We start from the raw sequence: 27,861 nt of genomic DNA on the forward strand, positions 1-27,861 counted from the left end.
CAAGCTGTATGGATTCAAATCCAAGTAATTGGTTTTAATGTTTTGTCAAGCTCTGTGTGTTTTTGGTGATATAAAGTTCACTAGGAGTAAGCTTTAGTTTGGGAGTTAGGAGGACTTAGAAAGCTTCTAGAAAAATGGAAAAGAATAGGGCAATAATTAATAGACTTTTTAAGGAACTTAGTAAAAAGAAGTGAGTTTAGATAGTAAACTTTTTAGCCATTGAGTGATGACTGGAGATTTTAAGAACCTCCATGATTTGAGGTTCAAAGAAGTTGTTACACAAATGTAGTGAATGCACAATTTACGTTTGTACAAATATGTAAATAATGAATAGCTTAGAGTTGTTTCTGCCGTTACTGTAAGGAGAGATTAGATGCCCTCCTGATTTATTTATTTTTACTTATTTATGATCTTCAGAGGGAGAAGGAAAGGTATAAGAGAGAAAAGATACAGTGTGAAGATTTGCATTAAAAGCTACTTTACTCCTTTCAATATCTTGTTTTAATACTTGATAGTTACTTGTTCTCATTAACAAGTGTTTAACGGAAAGATAATTTTGTATTGCAGCATACTATGATAGATGTAGAAGGAAAGGCTACAGCCGTGAATGTTTTTTTGTTTTGTTGTTTCTTTTTTAGTACTAGTGTACAAGCTGCTGTGTTGTTTTTGATGGCACTGGCTTGGAGAACACTTTGCATTGGTATCTGCTTCAGTATTTCATTAACTTTAAATTGCTTATACATGATTATTGGAGCAACAGCAAAATAAAAGCCTCGTCCAGCAGTGCACTGTGCTATAACATCATTACTGCCCGCTCTCCAAATAATCAGTATTGAACCATCTCACCAGTTGATCCATTGGCCATGGTCAACAAAAGCTGAGACAGAAGAACATAGTGGACCCAGAGTAAATGGCAGGACGCTTCTGAAAGCCCATCTTTATGTGGCAACAGACGGCTTAGTTGAGACAAATGTTGAAGGATTTCTAAGATTGTCTGACACGGCAGAGCTCTTTGTCTGTGATGCATTTTTCAGAAAATAAAGGGGCCACAATGTTAGGCTAATTTGACCTTCTAGATAATGGAAGGGATAAGTTCCCACACAACTTCTCTATTAACAGTTCGGAAGGAGTGTAAGGCATGCATGCTGACTTCCTGTTCTTTTGAATGGAAAAAGGTCTGGAACTTCAGTAGATAGAAATCCCAGTGCCATTAATAAGATCTGTCACTGTTCTACTTCCTCCTGGAAGGCAGATGGTTCACTTTGTTGCCAAGACTTTTGCCCAGATCCATAATTTTTTTTTCTTCTCTGACATCGTCCTGATATTTTGAAGAAATGTCTGCTTTACGGTAGCATTAGCTCTTCTCTTTGGCCATTGCATTAAATCTAATGGAAGACAAAAGTACTTTAAAACCTCTTTCCTCTGTGTGAATTCAAGAAAAGAAGGAAAAAAAAAAAATAATCAGGTACCTGCACTCTTTTTTTGTGCTGAATTAGCACCTCTGATGACTGTAGTGAGAAGAGTGGTGTTCTGGATTGGAGGTAATCTTGGGGGAGGAATTACACCCCAGGAATCTCCTTCCTATTAGAGTAGTAGGTGAAATAGGTAGAAAGGCCAAGCACCTTGAGGTTCATAAATCTTGTGATCTTTGCTGTATTCTGTTTTAAAAGGAGTGAAAGAAGGTCACTTTCCCCTATAAATATCCTATAGTGGGAGTGTTAGGATAATTGAAGTGCCCCAGTCTTGTCAGTGTCTGCTTGATGTGCTATGAGTGTGTCTTTCAAAGAGGAGTGAGACTTCCAGGGGTGTCTCTTAGGCAGGTGTTTAGCTACTGGGCTGGAAACCAAAGCTGTTCTGGATGTTCCTAGAGAGCAGCCTTTCCTAACCAGACAAGGAGATACCTAAAGAACGTAAACACATCACAAAATCAGCAGGTTTTCTGGATAGCAGTTTTGGACCTGAACATTTAAAGTTTTTTAAGGTGACAGGTTACTTAAGGTGTTCTTTGCATCTGATATTCTGCCCATAACATTATGGCATTTCAGAGCAAAAATACCTATTATTTGTTTAGCTGTTCTGCACACACAGAGTGCTGGAATTGCATTTAAATAAAGGCTCATTGTCAAAATGTAAGTTGATCTGAAAATCTCTGGAAACAAAATTTAATAAAGATAGTGTATTTGTTAAGATAAATAGGACTTGATCTCTAATGCCATCTTTACTGAGATTAATTAAAAAAAAAATTAAGATCCAGTAATTTTACATTTTATTCGTTTCTCCTCCCCTTTTAGTCAGGACCAGGATTGTTATGAAAAACTTACAAAATAATCAGCTGATATTTCCAAATATCTTGCATATATATGCAATTATTTTCAGCTGGAAACAAGTTTGTTTTAAAAGCTGCCTCTTTTCACAAGAGCTCCATTCTAATGTAAAGATCAGAGAGGAGTAGGCAAGCATCCATTTTTTTTCTGGGCTCCCTGACCTCTGCCTCAAGTCCCCAGTGTTTGAAACATGCCCATAGGTAATGGAAAAGCCATCTGGATTTACGATGACATTTACGTTTACAATATTTGATAACGTCTTTTATTTCTATTGAAAATAACTATTGGCATTCCCATGCTCTGTCGTGAGAGTATGCAAGGTATCACAAGAGGTCCTGAAGGAGGTAGCCATTTCCTGTCCGTTAGTGAATTTTCCTCTGTTTAATTTGTCAGGCCACTTTCAAATGTTTTCCAAAGTGTGTGTAATACTGTCTTTTTCAAAATAGCCCCCAGATACATTAGTTAAAGACAGACCCTTTAAGAAATAGGTGTCCGAGTTGCATTAGTTTAACTACACTGAAAGTCACAGGAGGTAGTTGCCCAGTTCCTTCACTAGTTCTTGACAAGTAACTGTCTCTCATTCTTTTTGCTTGTGGGTTTATATATGTATATACCTATTTTTTTATATATAATATATAAAAACGTAAGAATGCTTCTAGATCTATATACTGGTTTCTCGCAGTTACATCTGAAATTACAAACAAAATGATAGAGTTTTGTGAATCTTTTGACCAAAAAGCACAATTATTCTACAAAGCACTATGAAAAGGCAATTCTGCTTTTGTGGTATATACTAGCATTCAAGTAGAGAAATACTTCGTTGTGGAAAAAATGCACAAAACTCAGATGAGAGATTTTATTGAAAATAATTCTCAAAGCAAAATAAAGCTGTAATGTGTATTAAAACAAGACACCATTTGATATCCCAATTTAGTCTGTGTAGAGTTCAGTGAAGTATTACAAACAGGGTGATAAAATGCATAGAGAACCATTGGAAAAAAAATGCTAGTGTAGAGCCATAAGGCAAACATTTAATATATGCGCAAGCTATAAGGCCACACAGTTTGTGTCTTTACTGCCTTTGACGTGTATTTGTTGGTATTTAAGTATGTTTAAATTGTTTAAATATAAGGAAAAGTGCTGAACATTTGCTTATACCCATTGATTCTACCAGTCGCTCTTGCAAGAAAGAACATTTCCTATATTACCTCTCTTTGAGTCTTACGCCTCTCCAAGGAAAAATATTTGTGTATGATTTTAGACCTCTGATCTCTTAACCTCTGTTAGTGACAGTGTCCCTTCTGCTGTCCCAATAGCAGCCCCCCCCCCGCCATACGTGGTGAGGAGCCGCCTTCTGGGCTTGTTTCAGACTGATTTCAGCCTTCTTGAACACTACTTTGGCTGGATACACCATTCCAGCTGAGATGTCCCTTGTCTTGTACGCTAGCACTGTGTTCTTTGACTCAGCGGGTACAGTGTCTGTCCAAAATATTTTGGTTTTATTTCTCACTGTTGTGTTAGATTAGGGATGAATGGCTAGTTCATAGTCCCCTTGAGTAGTTTTAATTTGTTTTAAGCATGTCTACAGTGTAGACATATGTATCTAAGTTGATCACCTTGGACTCCTCCAGGAGTCTCAGAAGTCACTGGAGATCAAATTAGTAGAAACTAAGGCATGATTCAGTTCATCTTAAAGAAGGTGTCTTGTAACAGGTCAAATGAATCACACTTTAAAATGCTTATTTCTCTTCTCTGACTTTAAAAAAAAAGAAAAAAAAAAAAAACCAAATCCTAGTATGTCAAGGGTAGATTTGGACATTGCAGATGTCCAAATCGTGAGAAAAAGAATGTGACTTCTTGTGATTCAGAATACTTCCCCCCCCTTTTTTTTTTTTCATTTAGGTCTTCATATTTTCATTTCTTTTCCAGTGCTCAAGTATGTTCTTTTAATGTTAGATTTTAAGTCTCTAAGCATATCTCTCAACTTTATGTCTTCAGCACATGAACAGGCATTGTGTTAAACACAGGACTAACAGGCTAACATTGCATCTTTTTATAACATATTACAGCTTTAAAATATTAACATTGCATCTTTTTATAATATATTACAGCTTTAAAATATATGTGTAAAAAAAAATCTTGTGCTTCTGGGGGTGTCTTCTGTAAATTCATCTTCAGAAGATTCAGTTACTAATTGTACAAAATAGGATATTTTGTACAAAAACCCTTCTAGCTAAGGATTTCTGGTATTTTCTGAATACTGGAAAACAGCTAAAGTTACAAAAGTCAACATCTTGCCAGTTTTTCTTTGACAGGACGTGACATATCTTCTGCTTAGTCTGGAATGACTTTTTGTCTTTACTTTTCAAATTCATCTTTGCAATTGCAGCTTACAAATTTTATTAAGGTTTAAGATACATTTTAAATTTATGTTGAATAAAATCGCGTAGGGACCTTGTGTTTTCTCTACTTGACAATTAGGGCATTTATTTAGAGAGGGAGAATTCTTTCATATGATATGCATGCAATCCATGTTTCATAGCAAATAATATAAAATCCTTAGACACTTCAGTGAATTATATTATAATTTATATTATCAGCTTATTGTTATCATAGTTATAGAATTATGAGAAGAAAGATTTTTTTTTTTGTATATTCTTTGCCATGCTTTAATTAATATGGGTGGTTCTGTAGGAACTATAGCATAGTAGCTATACCAGTGTGTATTAACGTTGCTGATTTTTGTCATGTAAAGTTGAAAGGAAGAGAAATGAAGTTAGGAGATTTACATTGCGGTAAAAGCAGTAGGCTGTAAGAGCCCCTCCCACTTTCACAGAATAATATTCCAAATTGTGCTCCCACTTTTTCTAATTGTGCAGATCAGCACATGGATGAATCTCCAGTACAAAACAAAGTGAATCAAGACAGGGCTAATGCATCCTTTAACTTGTGGCAATTTTATTTATTATGCAGACACACACACAGAGCCCCCCCCCTGCATGAGCTGGTTATCGGTCTGTCATTTCTTGTTTATGGTAATGAGTTTGCTTTGTTTTAGTTTGTCAACTTTACATCTATTCATTAAGCTATAGATAGTTTTAATGAGCCTCATGAAGCTTATTAGGAGCTGAAAGTGTGTGCAGAATAAAGCAGTAGGAAATGATACATGGGCTGTTTGCTTTCATGACATCTCCAACAACATGAAGGAATAAGATGCTTGTGAAATATTTTGAGATCCTTAGATTAAAGCTGACTTAACCTAAATTAAAGCATGTGGTTTTGATATATGTGATGACATGTATACACATAGAGATATATATTGATAGGCAAAGCCCTACACAAACTGAATATGTGACTGAGTTGTGAATATTCAGGGCGGTAATTATATATTATAGGGTTAATATTCTTGAGATAATACATTAAATATATCCAAATGATCAAATGAAATGTAGAATAACTGAATTAGCACTACAACTTTTCAATTTTAAGCTCTTATTTTCTCTGCTACCCAAAGTATGTTTCAGTGGTTAATGACAGTGCTGTATCCACAGTTTCTCAAAATGCTAGTGTGGTACAATATGTACTGCAAAGAGCTACACTTTAAAGAAGTATTAATAGTCAGTCCCAAAAAAATCCCTTCTCTTCCCCTTCTCTTCCCCTTCTCTTCCCCTTCTCTTCCCCTTCTCTTCCCCTTCTCTTCCCCTTCTCTTCCCCTTCTCTTCCCCTTCTCTTCCCCTTCTCTTCCCCTTCTCTTCCCCTTCTCTTCCCCTTCTCTTCCCCTTCTCTTCCCCTTCTCTTCCCCTTCTCTTCCCCTTCTCTTCCCCTTCTCTTCCCCTTCTCTTCCCCTTCTCTTCCCCTTCTCTTCCCCTTCTCTTCCCCTTCTCTTCCCCTTCTCTTCCCCTTCTCTTCCCCTTCTCTTCCCCTTCTCTTCCCCTTCTCTTCCCCTTCTCTTCCCCTTCTCTTCCCCTTCTCTTCCCCTTCTCTTCCCCTTCTCTTCCCCTTCTCTTCCCCTTCTCTTCCCCTTCTCTTCCCCTTCTCTTCCCCTTCTCTTCCCCTTCTCTTCCCCTTCTCTTCCCCTTCTCTTCCCCTTCTCTTCCCCTTCTCTTCCCCTTCTCTTCCCCTTCTCTTCCCCTTCTCTTCCCCTTCTCTTCCCCTTCTCTTCCCCTTCTCTTCCCCTTCTCTTCCCCTTCTCTTCCCCTTCTCTTCCCCTTCTCTTCCCCTTCTCTTCCCCTTCTCTTCCCCTTCTCTTCCCCTTCTCTTCCCCTTCTCTTCCCCTTCTCTTCCCCTTCTCTTCCCCTTCTCTTCCCCTTCTCTTCCCCTTCTCTTCCCCTTCTCTTCCCCTTCTCTTCCCCTTCTCTTCCCCTTCTCTTCCCCTTCTCTTCCCCTTCTCTTCCCCTTCTCTTCCCCTTCTCTTCCCCTTCTCTTCCCCTTCTCTTCCCCTTCTCTTCCCCTTCTCTTCCCCTTCTCTTCCCCTTCTCTTCCCCTTCTCTTCCCCTTCTCTTCCCCTTCTCTTCCCCTTCTCTTCCCCTTCTCTTCCCCTTCTCTTCCCCTTCTCTTCCCCTTCTCTTCCCCTTCTCTTCCCCTTCTCTTCCCCTTCTCTTCCCCTTCTCTTCCCCTTCTCTTCCCCTTCTCTTCCCCTTCTCTTCCCCTTCTCTTCCCCTTCTCTTCCCCTTCTCTTCCCCTTCTCTTCCCCTTCTCTTCCCCTTCTCTTCCCCTTCTCTTCCCCTTCTCTTCCCCTTCTCTTCCCCTTCTCTTCCCCTTCTCTTCCCCTTCTCTTCCCCTTCTCTTCCCCTTCTCTTCCCCTTCTCTTCCCCTTCTCTTCCCCTTCTCTTCCCCTTCTCTTCCCCTTCTCTTCCCCTTCTCTTCCCCTTCTCTTCCCCTTCTCTTCCCCTTCTCTTCCCCTTCTCTTCCCCTTCTCTTCCCCTCCAAATCCATGTCCACCATTTAATCACAGCTACTGTGGCAGTAGAAAGTAGTATCGGCTCCAGTGAGGCTTTCACTTCGTTCTTCTGCTGTTCTGATCCCTGATTTCTGTATAACTCACTGAGAGAACTTTCGTAAGAAGATTCACATTAATCACCCAGTAAGCTTAAATATCTGGAAAAAAGAGTCCCACCTTCCTTTTCTTCCTCTCCGAGGTCTAACAGTTGCATATAAAAATGACCTCAATTCAGGAGCCTGCCTTGGTTACAATTACAAGAGCCTTCTGCATGACTTGAGCTAGCTAATTAAAATTCTCGTTAAAGTCTGAGCCATTGAAGCAGAGAGCCAATATATCATTTCTCTCCACTTTACAGTTTATATATTTTCAGCATCTAATAGCCTTCATAGGGATCATTGCATTCATTCATAAGGCTGTAAGTAGTTATATTCTGGCCCATATTTCCAAAAATGTCCCTTATATTTGGCATAATTGCAATGTTCTGGACTCATAAAGCCCGTCCAACAAAGTCCTCAGTGTACACGCGCTTGTGGTTTCTCTTCAGTTAGTTAGTTAAGATGTAAAATTTTCCAGTCACTGAAGATACCGGCTTTTGACTGTTTAGCCCCAGTTTCCTTCTGATGCATATGTTCACAGGATTCTTCTCTGATGTCTCGAAAGTTGTAAAGCTCCTTATGTTGTGTGAGATTAGGAACATGAGGCTCTTCCTCGCCTATATTGGTCTTTGAGGGGCACCACTTCTTCCAGACATTTCCTCACAAACCTGCCTTTGCATGCTGTTGACAGGGCATTGCATACCTAAAAATAACTACCGCTTAGTTTTTATACTTAATGGATAAAAGTTAAGCACACGTATATACAAATACATGTTGTTTGGTTTTGTGTGTATCAGTGTGGGAGGAGATGTAGTCTAGAGAACTGTATATAAATGCATCTCCATGAAGAGTGTAGTCAGAGGAACAATTCCTTGGTTTTAGAGGCTAACGCAAGTTAAATAGTGGAAATTGTTTCTTTTTTCCCCTTCCACCTCCATGGACTTCCAGCCATATCTGCACACAGAACTGTCATGCAGTTGTAAAGAGAAAGGAATGTAATTCACACTGAAAACAGCTGTAAATCTTCAGTTTAGACTTACTAGCACTGTCCTCCCTAACTATTCTGATGGAGAACACTTCATTAATTTGCATAAATGCCCCTCAGAGGGTAGTGACTTCCAAACTAAAGAAAAAACTGGTCTGATTTCAAGTATATTTTTCTGTCCTTTTTATTTTTAATGTATTTCTGTGTTTAATAGATTAACGACTGTATTGGAAGGTGTAGTGAAGCCGAAGCTGGTTTTTAATCAAATATTTTTACTTCTTTCAGTATACATCTGCTCTGACCTATGATGCTGTTCAAGTGATGACAGAAGCTTTCCGTAATTTGCGTAAACAGAGGATTGAGATCTCCAGAAGAGGAAATGCTGGAGATTGTCTTGCAAATCCAGCTGTACCCTGGGGTCATGGTGTAGAAATAGAAAGGGCATTGAAACAGGTAGCTTCCCTGGAGTGAATGCTGGGATGAGTGCATGTGTGAAATTCTCTATAAATACTTGAAAAGAACATTCCAGTCTTCAAAGCTCCCTGGATCTTGCTGGGAATAATGTAGAAGCAAACGCCTCAGGAACATGTCTCGTACTAAGATAATATATTGCATATGGAAAAGAGTCTAAACTGAATGTTTTAGAAATATCAATAATCATTTATGGAAATATAAAATGCATTTTCTAAAAAGAAACAAACTTAATTCTTCTACCACTTTCATCTTCATCTTTATAGGTTCAAGTGGAAGGTCTGACAGGGAATATAAAGTTTGATCAGAATGGAAAGAGAATCAATTTTACAATAAACATCATGGAACTCAAAAGTACTGGTCCTCGGAAGGTAATTTGAATTGTCTTACAGTGTCTTTAAAGGTTTTACCATGCTAAGCAACATGTTAAGGTAGGTAATGAAACCCTATACATAATTAAAGCATGAGTTGTGATAATATTTATTCATAGGTGTATCTACAACAGTCTTGCAGAACAAAGTAAAAATACGTATTATTTCTTTCTAACAAATACGAGTTGTTATTTCTGGTAAGTACTACATAAGAGTATTTTCCTTTCAGTTTTTTGGATTAAACTTTTTGCTTTCTGATCTGAATTGCTAAATGTGAGCCAGTATTTGGGGAAATATGCTTCTGAATGACAAATGGAGGACACCGCTTTTCAGTGATGTTTCTTTAAATGTGATTATCTTTCTGCTCTAATTCCAAACCTTTCAGGAAAATCCAGTTTCTCAGGTCTTCCTAATCGGGAGTATTTCCTAACCCTTTTGATCCTACGGTGTGTGATGTTGATACTAAAACCTGTTAAAACGTGAATGAAAAAGGTATAGCTGTATTAGACAAATTAATGTGAGCAAATGTCATTAGTTCAATCTTTTTACTATTTTTTATAGTCTTTAACTACATAAATAGAAATATTTGCACTGGTAAATCCATAGCTAAAATAGTTCTCTGTGAGCGTAAAATGAGGGCATAGTAATAACATGCTTTAACTTTTCTATGAAAGTTCATATTCACTGCTGTCTGTGCATCCTATAAACTCTCTTTAGATTGGATATTGGAGTGAAGTGGACAAAATGGTTGTGAATCCTCTTGATGGCCCTCTTGGAAATGAATCTTCAGGACTAGAGAATAAGACTATTATTGTCACCACTATTTTGGTAATTAACCTCATATTTTGTCAAAAGGCAGTCTGTCCTCTGTCCTACAGTGATTTGTTTGTCATCATTATGTTAATTTAAATATACTGTCTTTTTATTATTTAACATTGTGACCTGTTACTTATTATGGTACATAAATAAAATCTGTAAATTAAGGAAATGTATGTGATTCGGTATGCAGTTTTGTTCTGTAAAAGACAAATGGTCATTGACTGAACATTCTAGAAAGTTAAAATTTTTAGACCTGAAAATGGATGTTAAATACCTGCTTTCAAAGGAGAGGAACTTTGTCTGAGAGGCAGAACCGTAGTGTTAGTTTTAGAGAATGGAACTTGCCAAACAGCAAAGAGACTGGTTCTTATGCTTCAGAATTGTAGCTGCTTGATATTAGTGAAGTGTAAAGTAAAACATTAAAAGCTGTATTCTAGTTGTCTAGAAAATAACATTATGTACTGTCACAGAACAGCATCTTTCTGTAAGTTACACAGCTTCTTTATCAGTTTGGACAAGTCACAGGCTAGCATAGGTATTTCACTGTATGCAAGAATAGTTCAGTAACAACTGAGCAAAGAGGAGATACGTTAGTTTAATATGACTTATGACTCATCACCAGTTTTGCTGATGATAAAACTTTACTGCACAGTTATAGATATCTTATGTATTTTTTTGTATAGTAATTCAATAAAGATACAGCCTGGAAAGCTTGAAGTGTTTTCCTAGGGAGAGATGTGGTTGTGAAATAGGAGTAAATTTTCTTGTATTAAGACAACAACAAAAGCAACTAAATACCTTTGCCTTCTTCCATCCAAACTATATGAGAGAAAGAAACTGATTTTGGAACTTACTTTTTCTTCTCTGAATGCATAACTCCTGTTAACATTCATGGTCATTATTTACATACTGCTGGGAATCACTATACCTGTAAGTATTGTTATTTATGTATGACTGTGGAGAATGCAGCTTTTAATTTTGTTAAGGACGTGTCACGTTAATAGTTAACGTATACATAGCATGTGTGATTCAGATGTTATCTTCTCTCTTTTTTCACATGTAAAAAGAAGCATATTAATGTATGAAGTGCACAACTGATACGTCTTTACCAAGTAGCTAAGGCAAGTTCTTTCTGTGCAGGAGTCCCCATACGTCATGATGAAGAAAAATCATGAAATGCTTGAAGGAAATGATCGATATGAGGGCTATTGTGTGGACTTAGCTACAGAAATTGCTAAACACTGTGGATTCAAATATAAGCTCACAATTGTTGGGGATGGCAAGTATGGGGCCAGGGATGCAGACACGAAAATCTGGAATGGGATGGTTGGAGAACTTGTTTATGGGGTAAGAAAATCTTTTCTAATAAAGCCATTAAAGATGACTGATGGAAGGAGCGGGATTTGGTTTATTTTTCTCTGAAGAGTAGAGGAAAATTCTCTAATTCCTTTGATAGAGAATTAGTAACTTGTATTGGCATGAAAAGTTTTGAAAGTAAAACATGGGATTAGAATTTAAATGCAAATGAAGTTGGGAGGAAGTGAGTGCATATTTTATCCTTCTGACCAGGTGAAAGGCAATGTACTTTACTAACACTTTTAAATGTGATACGCTTTTAAAAGGGCATTTGTAAAAAGGGAAACCTGGAATATGCTAACCACGTGGTTATATGCATTTCAGTAAGAAGAGTTTCAACTAAAAATTTCTGAAATTCTTCATAGGATGTTCTTGGTGAAACTAATGTTGCTGGTATCTCTGCCAGCCTATTTTCCGTTTGTGAAATGCAGTAGAAACTAAACCGTTCTTTGCTCTGATCATTGTATTAGCTATTATTTGCTTTTTTTTCTTCCTTTACAGAAAGCCGATATTGCAATCGCTCCATTAACTATAACATTGGTGAGAGAAGAAGTGATTGACTTCTCAAAGCCCTTTATGAGCCTGGGGATATCAATAATGATTAAGAAGCCTCAGAAGTCCAAGCCAGGAGTGTTTTCATTTCTTGATCCGTTAGCATATGAAATCTGGATGTGCATTGTTTTTGCCTACATTGGGGTCAGTGTAGTTTTATTCCTGGTCAGCAGATTTAGCCCATACGAGTGGCACACTGAGGAATTTGAAGATGGAAGAGAAACGCAAACTAATGAATCAACTAATGAATTTGGGATATTTAATAGTCTCTGGTTTTCCCTGGGTGCCTTTATGCAGCAAGGATGCGATATTTCGCCAAGGTTGGTTACTCGCCCATTTCAACTTTGTGCATTTATGGTCTCAGCCATCTCAGCCAGAGGAGGTTCATGGTGCATATATTTTCACTGTCATAAAGAAATTATTTTTCTATGTTTTTTACCTCCCTAAATCACAAAAAGTCCTTGAAATAAAAGCAGTTGCCTGGGACACAGGGTCGTGATGTATTTGATCGATACTGTCTTAATGTCGATCATGCATTTGCCAAGTGAAGTTATATACACCATACAGAGACTGTAAAATGCATAAGGTTCAAGTCATTCCATGCCTTCTTGGAGGGGTACCGTGTTTTTGCTGCATATTCCCATTTTACAGTTGACAGTGCATACAGTTCACAACAACTGTAATGGGAAAAAAGGGTAACATACTAGTCACAAACTACACAGGCAGCGCTTTCCCTCTAAAACTCGCTATATATCATAACACAGTTATTAACTCACTGTTTTTTTACAGGAGAGCCTTGAACTGAAATAAAAGTCATGTGATGGCTCTAATTTCATGTGAATAGTTGCAAAACACTGCTGGTTTTCCGTGGCCTGGTTTTAGAAAAGTCACAAAGGAAATCGCTAAAATGAATTTGAAGGTCCAGTTTATAAATGCTTAATTCCTTGTGGATTTTTACCTACTTTATTAGGGACAACTGTAAAGCACTTACATTAATTCCTTTGCAGCTCATTAAATATTCTATTTCCCTTGCGTACAACTGGTTCTAGCCTTGATTCAGCAAAGTGGTAAGTAGGTAGGTAAATAACTACTTGCAGCTTGAAGGAATACAGTAACAAGTGAAATAGGGCAACTGGGTTTAAGGAAATCAAATCAGAAGACCTATCTAATTATACTAAGCAATTTAGCTTTCTTCTAAACATCCTAAAGTAAGACAGGGAACAGGTCAATTTCTAGTGAGTCTAGTGGTTAGCATGCAAAATAAATCACATCAAGGGAGCATTTCTTAGATAGAAATCATGCATCCCAAAAGGCAACAGCAGGTTTTCAAGTTGTTCTACTGCGGAAATAGCAGAACATTTATTGTGTGAGAACTTCAGCAATTCTGTGTAAAGGCTGGCATATCACACTGATATGTACCTTTATGACGAAAGATGCGGTGGATGTGGCATATAATACAATAAGAACTATAGATAAGAAACAAGACAGTGAAGAGAGAGCAAATTGTTTCAGGTCATGAGAAGCTGTGTTAATTTCAGTCCTGTGAGGTTTTTGTATCAATTACACACTTCACAGGTTTAGTTGTCTGCAAAGTCCCCTATTAGGTGGAAAATTATTTTTATTGAATCAAGGCCATAGTAGAATAATGATTTTTTTTTTTTGTTATTATTTTACTGGCTATTAAAGCATGACAGTTGTTGTGCACGGTTTGATAACTTTTGAAAGATGATGTAAGAATAATGATAGTAAATGGTCATCATAAAAGGTGCATGAAACTCGAATCATTTTGGAGATTCGAGATTTAGTTTCAGTGAAGTGTTTAACAGCACTTTATTTCATTGCAAACATATTTTTGAGGAAAGTGGTTAGTTTGTATATTATCTGTTTATTATTAAAAAGGAAAAGGGCTGAAAACACCTCAGTTATTTTTGTTCTTGCACTAAAACTATCGCTGTGGAATTTGGACTCCCCACAAATGAATCAGAGTAGATATGAAAAGGGGTATTTTCAAGCATCAGCAAAATATCTTTGTGAAGTTCAATTTTGCACTATTGCTACTATCACTTCTCTAATAAAAATGACAACCACTGTAAGAATTTTAGAGTAGTTAAGTAACTAGGGTTTCCTGACTTTGAAATAGAAGGTGGTGCTGAGTAAGACTGGACCACTGGAAACTGGTCTGCAATAGCAGTCTCCATGTTGCCATCATGGGTAGCACAGAAACAATAGAATAGAATAATATGTTATAGGATAATGATAACTTACAGCAAAGTTATCCTCATCTTTTCTGGGATGTGGGTATACTCTGCACCTCTACTGCCATATAATACCTTTGTAAGTATAAAAAGTAGTGCACAAATTTAGGCAGTTGTGCACAGAAATTGTTATTTTAGTGTTTAATGATCTGATGAATGAGGTGCTTGTAAAGTGTGGGTTCCTGTTGGTGTATAATTATCAATCTTGAGAAACTTTTCGAAATGTACATAAAAAAAGAAATGATTTATTTAACTGGGACAGACCTTATGGGAAAATTTTGAATACAAATGACAACCAAAAAAATTGTACATATAAAATGTTATGTGGGAGCATAAAGTCTGAATTGGCATTGAGCTTATTCCTTTTTTACAAACTCAGTGGCAACTTTATTTGCTGACAGATCATGGGCTTTTGAAGATTATTATCATTTATAGCAGGTGTCATCACTACAAAATAAAGTGCCATAAAATCATCAGTTATTAAGTACGCATTGTCAGCGATTTTTACCTTGCAAATAAATATTTATCATATAATTCAATCTTTTAATTGTAGAATTATTTTATACTCAGATTACCTCCATGTGAAAATAAGTATGTAATATTTTTTCAAAGGTGACAGAAAGCATGTTTGCAGAATACTTCTCAATTTGGAAGGAACTTATAATAATTTCTTTTCTATAGTCCTTTTTAATAACATATTCTGGACCTTATCTGACTGGATTTTCATGTAGTAGAGTAAATTAGTGAGTCTCTTGTGACATGGAATAAATCTTTTAATATCTGAATTGTCACAGACATTTTATACAATAACACTTTGTCCAGATTTGGTTGTATTTATTTTTGCTCCCAGTTTAATAAATCAGCTTTACATAACTATCATCTTTAAATGTTTATATATATATATAGTTATATTTATCTATCTATCTAAATATTATGTCAGAACTAGTTTGAAGTCTCATTCACAATACAGTAGGCTGGGTGAGTGATTTGTAATTTGTTTATTTAATAGATAGAGGAGACAGATCAAGACATACCTAAGCTACCGCAGCGCCTTAGTACTAGACTTTCAACTACGTGCACATTTCTGCCAAATAATTAAGCACATCTTCAAAGATAATGTACTCCTTGCTATAATGTCTTGTTTGGAAACAAAGTAGTAAGTAATTTCAAAGCTTAAAGGATCATTAAGAAAATGTCAAGTTTGACAATAATGGCAATATCAATATTTCTTTTCTATTAGTTTTCTAGCATTGAAAATAATTGAATTTCTCTAGTTGTGTGTTCTATACTGTTTTATATATTTTCTTGAGTTCTCTTTTCTTCTCTCTTCTTGAGCAGGAGATGCAAAACAAAGATCCATAAGAGCCCACCTGCTGCAGTTAAAAACTTCAGATTGTTATTATTTAAAAATACACTTCACCATTTTTCTGTATTATCACTGGCGGTTTCATGTTCAGTCCTCAGTTTGTTAAATGCTTGTATCTTTCAAAAGTTGTGTGCACATTTTAGTTTATGGATATTCCCTGGACCAGTTTTTATTGCAGATAATGCTATTTGTTTCTCAGTATAGATTGTCCACATAAGCCGTTGTTTTGTGGAAAACAGTCTTTGTCTGAATGTCTTAGGAAAATAAGCAAACTAAAGGAACTTAATTTTTAAGGGCATACTGGTTTATCTGAAAGCACTGTTTCACTGATTTTGCTTGATCCTCTGCATAGTGTCACGCAAATTCTATTCAGAGGGAACGACAAGCTTATGTGTTAAATATAGCACATTATGATGGGAGCAGTTTCCAGGGTGTTCATGACTGAAGAACTGGATCACTAAATTCTCCCTAAAGTAAACTCTGGAGTCTTGATTTTGGCAAAGTCCAGGAGATGTAGTGGAGTATGCCTCGATTTCCCATCTGATTACAAGATAGCCTGAAATGCTTCCCTATAGTATAATGCATCATTTGCATAAAAATGATAACATGTGTTCCTTTTTAGGACTTTCATTTCACTTTACAAATCCATTTCATACTTGTTATTAGATCCCTGTCTGGGCGCATTGTTGGAGGTGTGTGGTGGTTCTTTACCCTCATCATAATCTCATCCTACACGGCTAACTTAGCTGCCTTCCTGACGGTTGAGAGGATGGTGTCTCCCATTGAAAGTGCAGAGGATCTTTCCAAGCAAACAGAAATTGCTTATGGGACATTAGATTCTGGCTCCACTAAAGAGTTTTTTAGGGTAAGAATTTCTACTTTTTAGACTTCTGTTTTGTTTTCAACAGGTCTTGGCTCATGTAAATGTGTTTTCCCTAGGCTTTGTAAAAGGTCACTATAAAAATGTGACATGTGCAGCCGAGCTCGCAAGTATAAATGTTTTTGTTTATTCATTATCATTACATTCTATTATCTATATATAAATATAAGAGTTATGTTATAAATACGCAAAAGTGACTGCAAGGAATTATCTGAAAAATATTCCACTGTAAAGTAAAAAGGTATGTTCAGAGAAAGGAGTTGATGTCATTCATCTAAGCTGTCAGACAGGAGGTAACAATTATAAACAAGGCTATTTAATAGTTATGTTATATTTTAGGTAATGTCACAGTGAATAGGGGGACATGGGAAGGTTCATGGTCATGGTCTAATAAGTATTTCACATGATTTTTCAAGCTTGCAAATGGGGAATGGGATACAACCCTGTTAGCTGCAGTAGTAAATCCATGCCTGCTTTTGAATACAGTTATGTTTGTATTTGCATTACAGTCCTGCCTTGGAAGCCTGTCATTCCTCACCTTCTGCCTCTGTCTATTTCGGTTTCAAAAATGCATGAGACTTATAATGTGTGAGTCTTAGGCTGCCCTTGAGACACCAGCTAACATGGAGAAATCCATCCAGCAAATGAGTGAGACACTAAGGCTGCTGGGAAAAACATTGTGGCTGTTTTGCCTTGTCTCTCTCCCTGTAGTGGAAGTGGATCAGAAGTGGATCGGAAGTGCTACAAATACGGAAAACCTGTTGTTTTCATATTTTTTTAAAATGGATTATGATAATGGTTGGTTTAAACAAAATGTATTTTAAAATAGGTATAAATATTACATTTACATTTCAAACATAGCCTGCCATAAAAGCGAAATGAAACAAGTTCTCACAAATATTTTTATGTACTATATAGTTAGAGGAGTAACTGCTAGATTATGGTTTTCACTGGATCCTGTAATGCATCCTTAACTGGTAGCGTACCAAATAGGAACCATACATGTTTCAATCGTAGAAAAGCATTATTTTCTGATTTTGATGATAGGTCCGGTAATAAGACCTGCTGCTGATTGCATTCCTGTCGGCTAAACCAAAACTAACATCAGGTGTGTAAGCCAGTAAAAATTAGATGGGGTTTGCGCCAAGATTGTTTAGAAGCGTTCAGAAGCATACAAGCATGTGTTTCTGATTTTGTGAGCATAAACCTTTTAGATCATGGCTATACTGGCGACTGAGCATGAACTAACAGTAGGTCATGTCAGTTCTTTTGAACAGTTTCTCTTTAGAGATTTTTAGGCTTTCTTTTAAAACAAAAAATGTTTGTATGTGCATGCATCAGTATGTAGTGTTTGTTCTCCTAGCACATACATACATTTTCCAATTACACTTTTACACAACTAGTATTTCTGGTGATTACCCGAGCATTAATAACTTACTTTTGTAAAAATCAGGTGGAAGGTTTGTGAGGGCATATTCTTCACCTTTTCTTAAGTTAGCTTTGGGTCTGCACAAACAAGGCTGTAATGATCTCTGGAAATTTCTTCTCAGCAATTTCTATCACAAGCAAGTTGGTACTGTGTAATGCAACTTCTTAGCCTGATGGCTCTATCGACTGTTTGCAGAAAATCACTTAAACTTGCCCAGTTATTTTTCTGGAAATAATAGCTATCAGAATTTCTTTCTAGAAGATCTGAAACTCAAGTTTTAAGAATGCAACACTCTTTGCTGGAGGCAATGTGAAAGCAGTCTCTAGCACTAAGGAGACTAAAACTTCACCCAGAGTATGTCTGTATGGTGACTGGATTGGAGTGGATGTGTGATTTTTATATGACCTGAAATTAGGACTCAAATTCTTTCAACATCTGGAAACAACCTGAGTATTTTTCTAGCAGAAAGCTAAAATGGACTTGCTTTTTCTCTGTCACTGTCATGAATTAAAAGAAACATTTGGGGTTTTTTCACAGTCTGTTTTCTCTTAGAGAAGTGGCATTGTTTGCAAATTTGTTTTCAATTGATGGAGCGTATAGTGGACCTTAATCTTCATTAGCAGAGCCCTAATTCCTGAAACAGCACAAAATTAGGGATTGTTGTATACTGGGGATGAGAACAGTAAACTAAACTTTCTTTGCTGCTAAAACATGTTCTCTGATAATACTTTACACAAGTGTAAAAGACGTATTTCTGAGCATTTTCCAAAATGGAATTCTCAGCAATAAGCAAGGTGGTGGAAGTTAGCTGAAAAAGGCTATCCTGAACAGCTGAACATATATATGCGATGTTAGTTGAAAGAAGTGGGTTCAAGTCTTTGTCCGGCTTCTATGACTGCTTAAATGACATGAGCTCGTTGAGATGTTACACTAGCTTGGGTATGTCAGGGATGTCACATTAGCTTGCTTTCTGTTTTGTTTTAGTATTCTAGTCTTTCAGCCACCTACAGTATGTACATACTAGTTCATGTCTGCAATGGCTGTGGCTGGCTCCAGTGGCTACCATGGTTAGAAGGACCCAGGTGGAGTAAAGATAGTGGCTCACCACACACTCTACAGACAGTATGGGAGTAGATGTACAAGCTAGTCCATGTCACTTGACTTGGAGATAACAGCCTTGGCACTCATGACAAAAGGATGTATTGGCTTTGCACTTTGCCGTGTTTTAGGTACATACTCCCTAGCTTCAAAGGTAATACAGTCTAGTAGGAGATCTTCTTGCCAGCGGTGAGTAGAGCATCATTTGGCACTGAATCAAGAAACATAACTGAGAAAAGGGGATGAAAAGGCATTGTACTCTAGTGTTGCTAGCGCTGCTTTAAGATGAGAATCAGAAGCTTTGTCCATCCTGCATAGAAAATATCAGTGCAAAACTAATGGATTTAACAGTATTTTAAAAAGAAAAAAGTAATGACAGAGCTTTGCTGAGCAGTAAACAGCAGCAGGAGACTATTACTTCTTAGTAATAATGTTATAGATACATAATTTTTCTTCAATGGAAGATCTGTCAGGTCTCTTTATTGTATATTTGTAAATAACAGAATGTGTAGCAATTTTCCTAAGGAAATCTCATAGCTGCTACTAGGAGAACTGTGAGTATGGTCAAAGTCGTCAGAGTTCTGTTCCGCTGAGTTGGGCTACTTACCACTTCTGATACTTAATAGTGCCTCTCTCTTAGGGGGATAGTGCTTTTAGAGTTCTTAGTGCAACTGAAAGCCTAAACTAAGATATATAGTGCATTGCTGTAGCATTTTCGCTTGGGTTTACAACTTGAAGTAATGGGCAAAAACATTGAAGAAAATGTGTGTGGCTGTGGTTTTCCAGAAATGTGGTGTTTTTCTCAAATCACTAGCAGATTGTAGTGGTGAGAGTGTGAATAGGAAGCACAGCAAGCACTGCTCAGAAGATCCAAGATTCATTTCAGTTGATCTCGTACAGGCACATCATCTCTATAATTGTCAGATCACAGATGCTGCTTGATGGAGCAGTAAATGGTGGGGCAGTGGAATTTCATTACTCCGGTACGTACTATTGACACTATCCACAGTTACACAGTATTTTTACCTTCAGTGATTTCTCAGCAGCTGCTGTAAATGCAGTTGATGTATGCATTAGCCAAGACACATAGTTGAACTTTGAAGGGAAAACGAAGTCACTAACCCAAGAAGACAGGCTACTGCTCACCTGACACTGCAGAAATTAATTTTAAAGTATTGTCTGTATGTATTAACTCCTGAAGTTGCCTTGATTGCTTTCATGGGCTACGGCACTGGAAGAAAGAAGGAAAGTACAATTGTGTAAGTATCCAAGCTTAACATTCACTGGAACATTTCCATGCTTTCCACCTGCTTGAAGGCATATTGAAATTTAATATCAAAGTGATACAAAGAGAACAAAAGCTAATTATTTTTGTGCTTTGATCATGTTTTTTGCTGTATGCATAGCTCTATTCATCGAAAATATGAACAAACCTGATAGTCAAATGAAATCAATCATGCTCCCTTTTTTTCCACTTTAAAAGATAAATTGTAACTAGTCTCATGTGTAAGGTAAGAAGGCATCTCAAAAATAAAAACTGACATGCAGAGCAATAATTAGACTAATTTACATTCTCTCTGTCTGCATTAATTTTTATTTAAAATCTTTTTATGTGTAACTATTTTGAACCAAAAATGTGGCATGGACGGACCAATCTATTTTGTTCTAACTGTTTTGATGGCCTTGAAGAGCAGATCCTCTGCCAAAGTAAAAGCAAGCAGAACTGCTCCATAACAAAGAAGTATTCTTCAGCTTTGACTGAAAAGACTGTGCAAGAGTTGCTTATTCTTACTTAAGAGGCAAGAGTTCCGGAATGAAAAATTGGGCATTGGAAAAGTGCCAAAAGGATGATAATCCTTGCTGTCTTACAAAGACATCCTCTTCCATAGTGAAAAGCCAGCAACAAGAATAAGAAGAGCTGACAAGACCCCTTGAGTCGTTTCTCCTGCAAAAGTGTTGTCTGCTGGAGGCAAAGAAAATTTGGCCTGAAGATTAGTAGTATTGTCTTTTCTGACGATCTTCAACACGGTCCAGGGCCTCTAGGTTTATGAGTACTTTGAAATATTTCTTTAACTTATAAAGGTATTTAAATTGATGGTTGTATTCAAAAAGAGAGAAAACATACAGCAGTCTGTCTGTGAACCTCAGTCTGTCTTTATGTTCATCAAGATATTCAAGCTTCTATAAAAACCCCGCAGGAAATTTCTAAAACCAGTGAGAAGAAACATTCTTTTTTTTTTTCTTTTTTTAAATGGAATTGAGGTAAAAAATTATGAATCATACCTCAGCCTCAATTTTTGAAGCTTAAGATGTAGAAGAATTGTAGAACATATGTTTCCAGAGTTAAATTTTGACTAGCTCTGCAGAAGTCTTTGAGAGGCGAAGGAGACAAAAAGAGTCAGTTGTGAAATATTCTGTAACTTCTACCACGGACTTGGTTCCTTAAGAGGCAGGTGCATTTCATGAGTCTGTGAAGGAGATACAATTAGAGAGTATGGGTTTGGCTTTTTAAGTTTGACAGAAAAAAAAAGGTACGTAGCTGAAATGTTGAGGAGAGGTAGACCTGAGCACTGCGATAATGAAGACTGCCCTTTGCATCCAGTAGTATATTAGTGAAGATATTGTTATATTTTTTTGTGGTCTAGAGGGCTCAAGTGATTAATTTTCAGTTGTCGTCTTGTTTTTTGAGGTCCTTGCATCTGGGCAGCACACAAAAGAATTGATTGAGGCCATTGTGAGACTAATTTTAAAAGAAAGAATGCACTGATCAATACTTCCTTTTTTTTCTCAAAACATCTCTTTGTTATTTTCCAGATTTCATTTTTTTTACCCCTCCACATTACCCAATATCCTGATGTCTTTTGCAGACAGCCCAGTGAGCCTAGTGACCAAAACACTGTGCTGCTTCAGAAACCTTGTTATGTATATTACTCAGAAAGTGTAATTTCAACTTAGTATTTGCAGAATATTTATTAAAAATAAAATGTATTCCTTTCTAATAGAATTTTCCTTCTGTATTTGTAAGGACAAATTGTGTCTGATAAAAGAAACGTACTATTCCCTGATCTTCTCTTTCAAGTTTTCATCAAGTATTCTTAGATGTTCTAATCAAAGTATGCTCTGTATTAGTTAATTTTTTGCTGGGCAAAAGTGAATTTGCAGATTTGTAGTGGTTTGAAGATTCTCCAGTGTTGTGTAATTTGTTTTCTAAATTGATACACTCTAAAATAAGTATAAATGAGTATAAATTCTGTTTGCACTACTTCTGGGGGCAAATCATTCCATAACACCCCACTTTTTATGATTAGGAACATTCTTTTATTTTCCATTCTAAATGTATTTACAACTAGTTTATTCTCAGTTATCACAGTACATTAATTATTATTATGTAGATTTTATTTCCTTCTCCATGTTTATTTTCCTGGTGCATTAATACAGAGCGAGTATGGGGTTTTTCTTCTGAGATTTCATCCCTATCAACAAAACTATATTTATTCTTGTTTTCCAGGCAAGCCATTTTGGCCCCCAGTCATCTCATAGTTCTTCTGTGCGTGTGTGTGTGTGTGTCGTAGTTTGAATTAATTGTTCCTGAATGTGGATGAGCAGAGGTGTACATTGTATGCTATCTGAGATCTCAGCAATACTTTGTATAAAAACATTAATATTTCTCTGCCTTTTCTGGAAATAGCTTTCTCCCAATTGTATTGCACTGTTTTCTGGTAATCATTTTGATCATAGTGATAGATTTGAATTTCTTTCCTCAGGTTGTCTTACTGGTCCCAAAGTGCTGGACCATGCTTTTGAAGTGGAAAGTTTCGTTTAATTTCTATCAGTATAGTGCTCAATTTTCCACTTCTTATATATAACAAATAAATAATTGCCCATTGTCTGTCTTGATGTATTTTGATATCCCAATTTCCTTTCTTATCAAAAAGAAAGCTAAAGTATACATATAGATTATGGTCCTATGTGTAGATTGTCTTTGTTCTCTGCATTTCTTCCCACCACACAGCAGATACACTTCCCTTCTCCCATTCTTTTTTCACTCATGAGGTTTGAAAATCTGCTGCTGATTGGTGGGGTTTTTTTCAGTTTACATGACATACAGTTTCCTTTATGTTGTCAGGTTTCCCCTGATCAAATCAAGATCCTACATTCTACATTCGTATTACAGCGATGTAGCAAAGCTGTAGTAGTAGATACTGCAACATGACTGTAGTACAGCTGTCCCTCTATCGGTAGGTTTATTACAGTAAAGTTAGTTCTAGGAGTGGACAGCAGATTTTCCTTGTGACCAGCACTTCAAAAAGAACAGTTGGATTTAGGTCATCAGTGTGGAAAATAGTTTGTGTGACATTTATCTGAATTTTTCATGAAAGAAGATTGAAATGGTTGGCTTTGATTTTATAAGTATGCTGAATGATGAGGAGGAATTTCGATTCTGTTGAAACTGAAAAGAATGAGTCGAGGAGGAGGAGTCATTTCAGCAAGTATTTTAACAGCCGTTAAATAGCCTTGAAACTTTAACACTAACATCCCTTTGTAAGACAAGCTGCTTGGACGCTTATCACACGAAGGTTATGATGACTACATAAGGTCCTTGTCTTGCACATTCTTGGAGAAAATTATTTTAAGTAGGCTTTTGAGGAATAAGTTCTTGAGGTGGAATTTTTTTACAATTTTTATTAATAAGATCAAATTTAATAAAGATGTTTTAAGTAGCTCAATTAAGTTGTGGAAACTGGAAAACTACAGAACTGCATCTTGAGAACATGTAATTAATTTTTAGCAGTACTGAATGAAATTATCAATATATTACAAAATTTAGATCTTCCATATATTTGAACTTTAATTCACTGTAAATATTCACCCAGTATAAATGAGGTTAAGTATTTTAAAGTACTTAATCCTGAGCTAATTAAAGAGGCTGAAAAACTACTTTCGTTCTTTTCTGTGTTTTTTGGTTGTATCAATAATTGATTTACTGTGTAAATTGGCAAGATTACACATTTGTTGTTACACTCCTAGCTACTGATGATATCAGTTCCTGTCCTTTTATTCAGTATGGAAGGTCAACAGGATGGTTACACAAACCATACTTGAGAACTAAAGTTCTGCTCCCGCAGTACGAGATCATCGTCTAGTAGAATGTTGTCAGTCTGAGGAACTATTTCTGTCAGTGACATACTAATTGCAGCACCCCAATTTTAAGAATAGGTCTTTGAATGACAAAACGGAAAAGTTATCTGATGACCCACAAAATACAGTTAATTAATTTCATAAGGCTTTGCATAATTTAATTTCCTAATGAGTTTCTTAATGAAGGCAGCATTTTACATTTAAATGAGATGTGTACTTTGTAGTAATAATTATTTTCATAGTCAAAATGCCCAGTGGTGACATAGTACTATAAAAAAAAAAAAGTGTTATGCCCGGGGGCATTTTTATATCAGTTATTGTATTTTCATAGAAGTGGTAAATAATGGGAGAAAAAGTGTTCATTGTGAATATTAGGGTCTTGTACTGTCATGTTGGTGTTGATTGTCATACCAAAGTTATAATTAGCTTTTAACATTTCATATATGCACTGAAGTGTCACCTTGGAATAGCAATCAGCCACAGTAATTAAGAACAGTGCAGATTATGTAAATATTCTTGCGTTCTTGTAGTCAAATAATACAGCAATCTACAATGGTTCTTTGTTTGGATCACATGATAGAAAGTTGTGGTGGTTTTTATGAAGCGCTGCTGTCCTTTTAGGTTTTTGGTGCCATTAAAGAAAGAGGACGTGAGAGAGAGATGTGAAAGCCCCGCATGCACACAGGGCATCCTGCATTCACAAGAATTCTGTTTCTTCATGATTTAGTTCGCTCTTGCTGATGACTGCGTGCTTTTCCTAGTGCAGTTTAAGGAGATGAAGAAGATTATTTGCATAGGAGTAAAATACACGGTCAACTATACTACTGACCAAATCTAAATAACAATGTACTGTGCTTTCATTTTTCACAAAGTATTTGAGTTAGGGTAAGTGTACATGCTTTTTTTAAACTATCAGATAATGTTTGCTTTATGAGTGAGTGTGTGTGTGTGCACAGAATGCTAGATGAAGGTCTCTTAGCACTGCCCTTTTCTACATCCTCTAGCACTACCTTTCAAATAAAAGACAAATTCTGAAAACAAAAAGGAAGGAAATGACACAGTTATGAAAACAGAATGAATTACTAAATATAATGTGTAGCAATATAAGCAAAAACCTTAGAAGTCACAGCTATCCCCTAGCTAGTGGCTCATTGCTCTTTTTATGAGTCTAGACAAGGTCAAGGACTAGGTAGGGATCAAGACTCTGAGCTGTATGAATGCCAGCGTTATGTTTTTCAGTGTTCATGGCTGCAGAGGACTGTGTGGTCATGGCAAATTCTGAGTGTTATTTCCTGGTAATGTTTTTCATTACAGGTTTTTATTTCCATGGTTGCTGGGTCAGGTATTCCTAAATTCATTTATATGGCAAGAACCCTGTGAGCCATCTAGTGGGAGGTTTCATCTTAACACTTGACCATTTGGAAATATGTTCCTTGTGCCTTTTCCCATTGAACCGTCCAGCACCAGCCTCTCAGTCTGTCATGGGATTTCTCTCATCCTTCTCACTTTCCTGTTGTGACCAGATTTCTGTGAAGTGACAATGAGGAGCTGCATTTTTCTGAGGTTGAATGACAAAAGCAGAATAGGCTTTGATACACCTTTGTTACTTGGTGTATTTTAAAACCTGTAAAAGCTCATTTTAATCAACAAGGAAACAATGGAGTAAGAAAAGGCAACTAAGTTAGTTTCTGAACCTCTTCATGACAGTTACGTAATGGGAATAAAGAATGCTTATTTATTTAGTATTTGAATGTTTGTGCGAGAAGAAAATAATGTTTTAAGTGTCAGTGTAACTTCTCTTCTTCAACTTGGGATCCAAACACCTTCTAATGAAAGTTGTAGTGACGGCAGCTGGGTGTATGATGTCTGTTTTGGGTTGAACTGAACCATGTAAGACAGCTCTAAACCATCTTGAAGTTTCCCCCCTTTATAAAGCAAACCTATGGTAATTTATGAAGTATCGCTGTAATGTTTTTTGTAACACTATCAGAAGCTTGGTGTCTCTTGCTGACTTCGTAGTGATAAGTCCCATGCAGCAAGCTGAATGTATGCTGCCAAATGAATGTTGATGTATGGTAGGAATGGGATGGAGCATCTGGGTTTAATTAGAGAGTAAGTTTAGAGAATGAGAATTCAGGGAAGATTGAGCTCCTTCATATGAGGCTGGAGACTTTTGAGTCCAAGCCTGAGTAGGCTAGGAAGGAGGAGACTGAGCACCCTGCAGAGCTAAACCCTGGTAGCTCTACTGCCAGGGAAGCGAGCAAAAGCAGCAGGACTCAAGGAACAGATGACAGAAAGCTATGCACTTAGGATTTAGACTTTCTTTATATTCTCTGGTGAACTTGACTGAGTCTCTCAGATATTAAACGGCGTGGCTGACTTGGATCTGCAGGTGACTCTCTTTCAGGCATCGAAAGCCATTTGCTATCTGTTATAGGCACTTACCTATATCTGTCTATGGATCAGGTAAATTATAGGCAGAGAAAAGTTCAGTGTTGGATTTTTACTGATAGCTTATAGATTGCTTTGTGAACTACCTTTTCAAATATGGAGCAATATAACGTTTTTAGGATTCCCCTAGTTTTTAGGATCTTCTTGTATGGAACAAGAACAGTGCATACACAGCATGGCAGATGTTCCAAGAATCTGAGAAACCCACTGTGCCTTCAGCACACAGTTATTTTTCTCAGTCATTCTGGTCCTGCTGAGTATATCCAACTCTTTTGATATTAATGGGTATACTGAGTATGTTAGATAACTGATCAGAATACGCAGCAACTGATCTGCAAGGGAACTTTCAAAAAGCCATCTCTGCCAACGTACATGTAGATTTTGGTAATGGTTGGAATATTTAGATGTTAGAAAACTTACAGTGGTTCTTAGTACTGCCAGAACTTTTAATACTAGTAGACAGACAGAGACCATGGAGAATTCTGAGCGTCGAAACCTTCCTAGACTACATTTCTGAACAGGAAAATAAGGGTAAGTCTGGGAAAGTGATAATGTTGTACTACAAGGACAGTGAAGCCTTGGGGGATAGTGAGGGTGTTACTGGTACTTTTATACTCGATTCATTTTGTTTTAAAATGGTGTGATTATAGATGTTATGTGTATAGCAGAATTGCAGTTCTGAAGCGTATGTTAGAAGCTGTCTTAGAAAAGAAGTGCTTCTAATATGTTTTATCACAGTACAGATTTGGTATACTTGCACATATAATAGCAATATCTGGCAGAGAACTAAGATAACTACAAAACAGAATGGTCTTGGCTTTTGACAGCAAAGTAGAAATGTAACAATAGTTGAGTTACATGCAACATAGCATTCCATTTGGTAGTAGTTTATTGTCTACTTCATATCATTTAGATTGTCTCTTTAAGAAACTCATTTAGGGTTGATTGTCAGCTACCCTGGTAGTTCTACAGATATTTTGATCAGACAATGTAGAATGTGAAGTGTTAGCACATTTAGGTTTTCTACTCAGCTTACACAGGAGGAGATGATATAAACCTATGCTTTCTTAATTCTTCATTAGAATTGTGCAGTATGTGACAATATGAGAAATCCAGCTTTATATACTGTTTCTAGCTGGTGATGGTTACTGTCCCTGACTTGTCGTATGTCCCATTCTACCTGCTGTTTCTTTGATAACACTGCTTCCTTTTTGGTGACGTCTAGGTGACAAACTTTGTTTTCCTCTATTTTTTCCCAGGTTAAAAAATAACAATCAGTTGGTAGTTAAAACTGCCAGTTATAGTTATAACTACCAATTGGTTAAAGC

The 27,861-nt window shown here is 36.7% G+C and overlaps 1 protein-coding gene across 4 annotated transcripts in view; it reads left to right on the forward strand.

Moving 5' to 3' along the window:
* Positions 1–27,861, forward strand: part of GRIA2 (glutamate ionotropic receptor AMPA type subunit 2) — a 98,609-nt gene that overhangs the window by 62,901 nt on the left and 7,847 nt on the right. For all 4 annotated transcript variants that reach the window (XR_010071289.1, XM_063336431.1, XM_063336430.1 and 1 more), the window contains exons 7-12: positions 8,632–8,799; positions 9,084–9,188; positions 9,906–10,016; positions 11,148–11,354; positions 11,865–12,235; positions 16,203–16,401. Coding sequence is in view for 3 of the 4 variants with exons in the window: in XM_063336431.1 (XP_063192501.1) it covers positions 8,632–8,799; positions 9,084–9,188; positions 9,906–10,016; positions 11,148–11,354; positions 11,865–12,235; positions 16,203–16,401 (1,161 nt within the window). In the remaining variant the exon portion in view is untranslated. The remainder of the gene's footprint in view (positions 1–8,631; positions 8,800–9,083; positions 9,189–9,905; positions 10,017–11,147; positions 11,355–11,864; positions 12,236–16,202; positions 16,402–27,861) is intronic.

This window comes from Chroicocephalus ridibundus, chromosome 5 (genome assembly GCF_963924245.1).
Source record: "Chroicocephalus ridibundus chromosome 5, bChrRid1.1, whole genome shotgun sequence".
Classification (NCBI taxonomy): domain Eukaryota; kingdom Metazoa; phylum Chordata; class Aves; order Charadriiformes; family Laridae; genus Chroicocephalus; species Chroicocephalus ridibundus.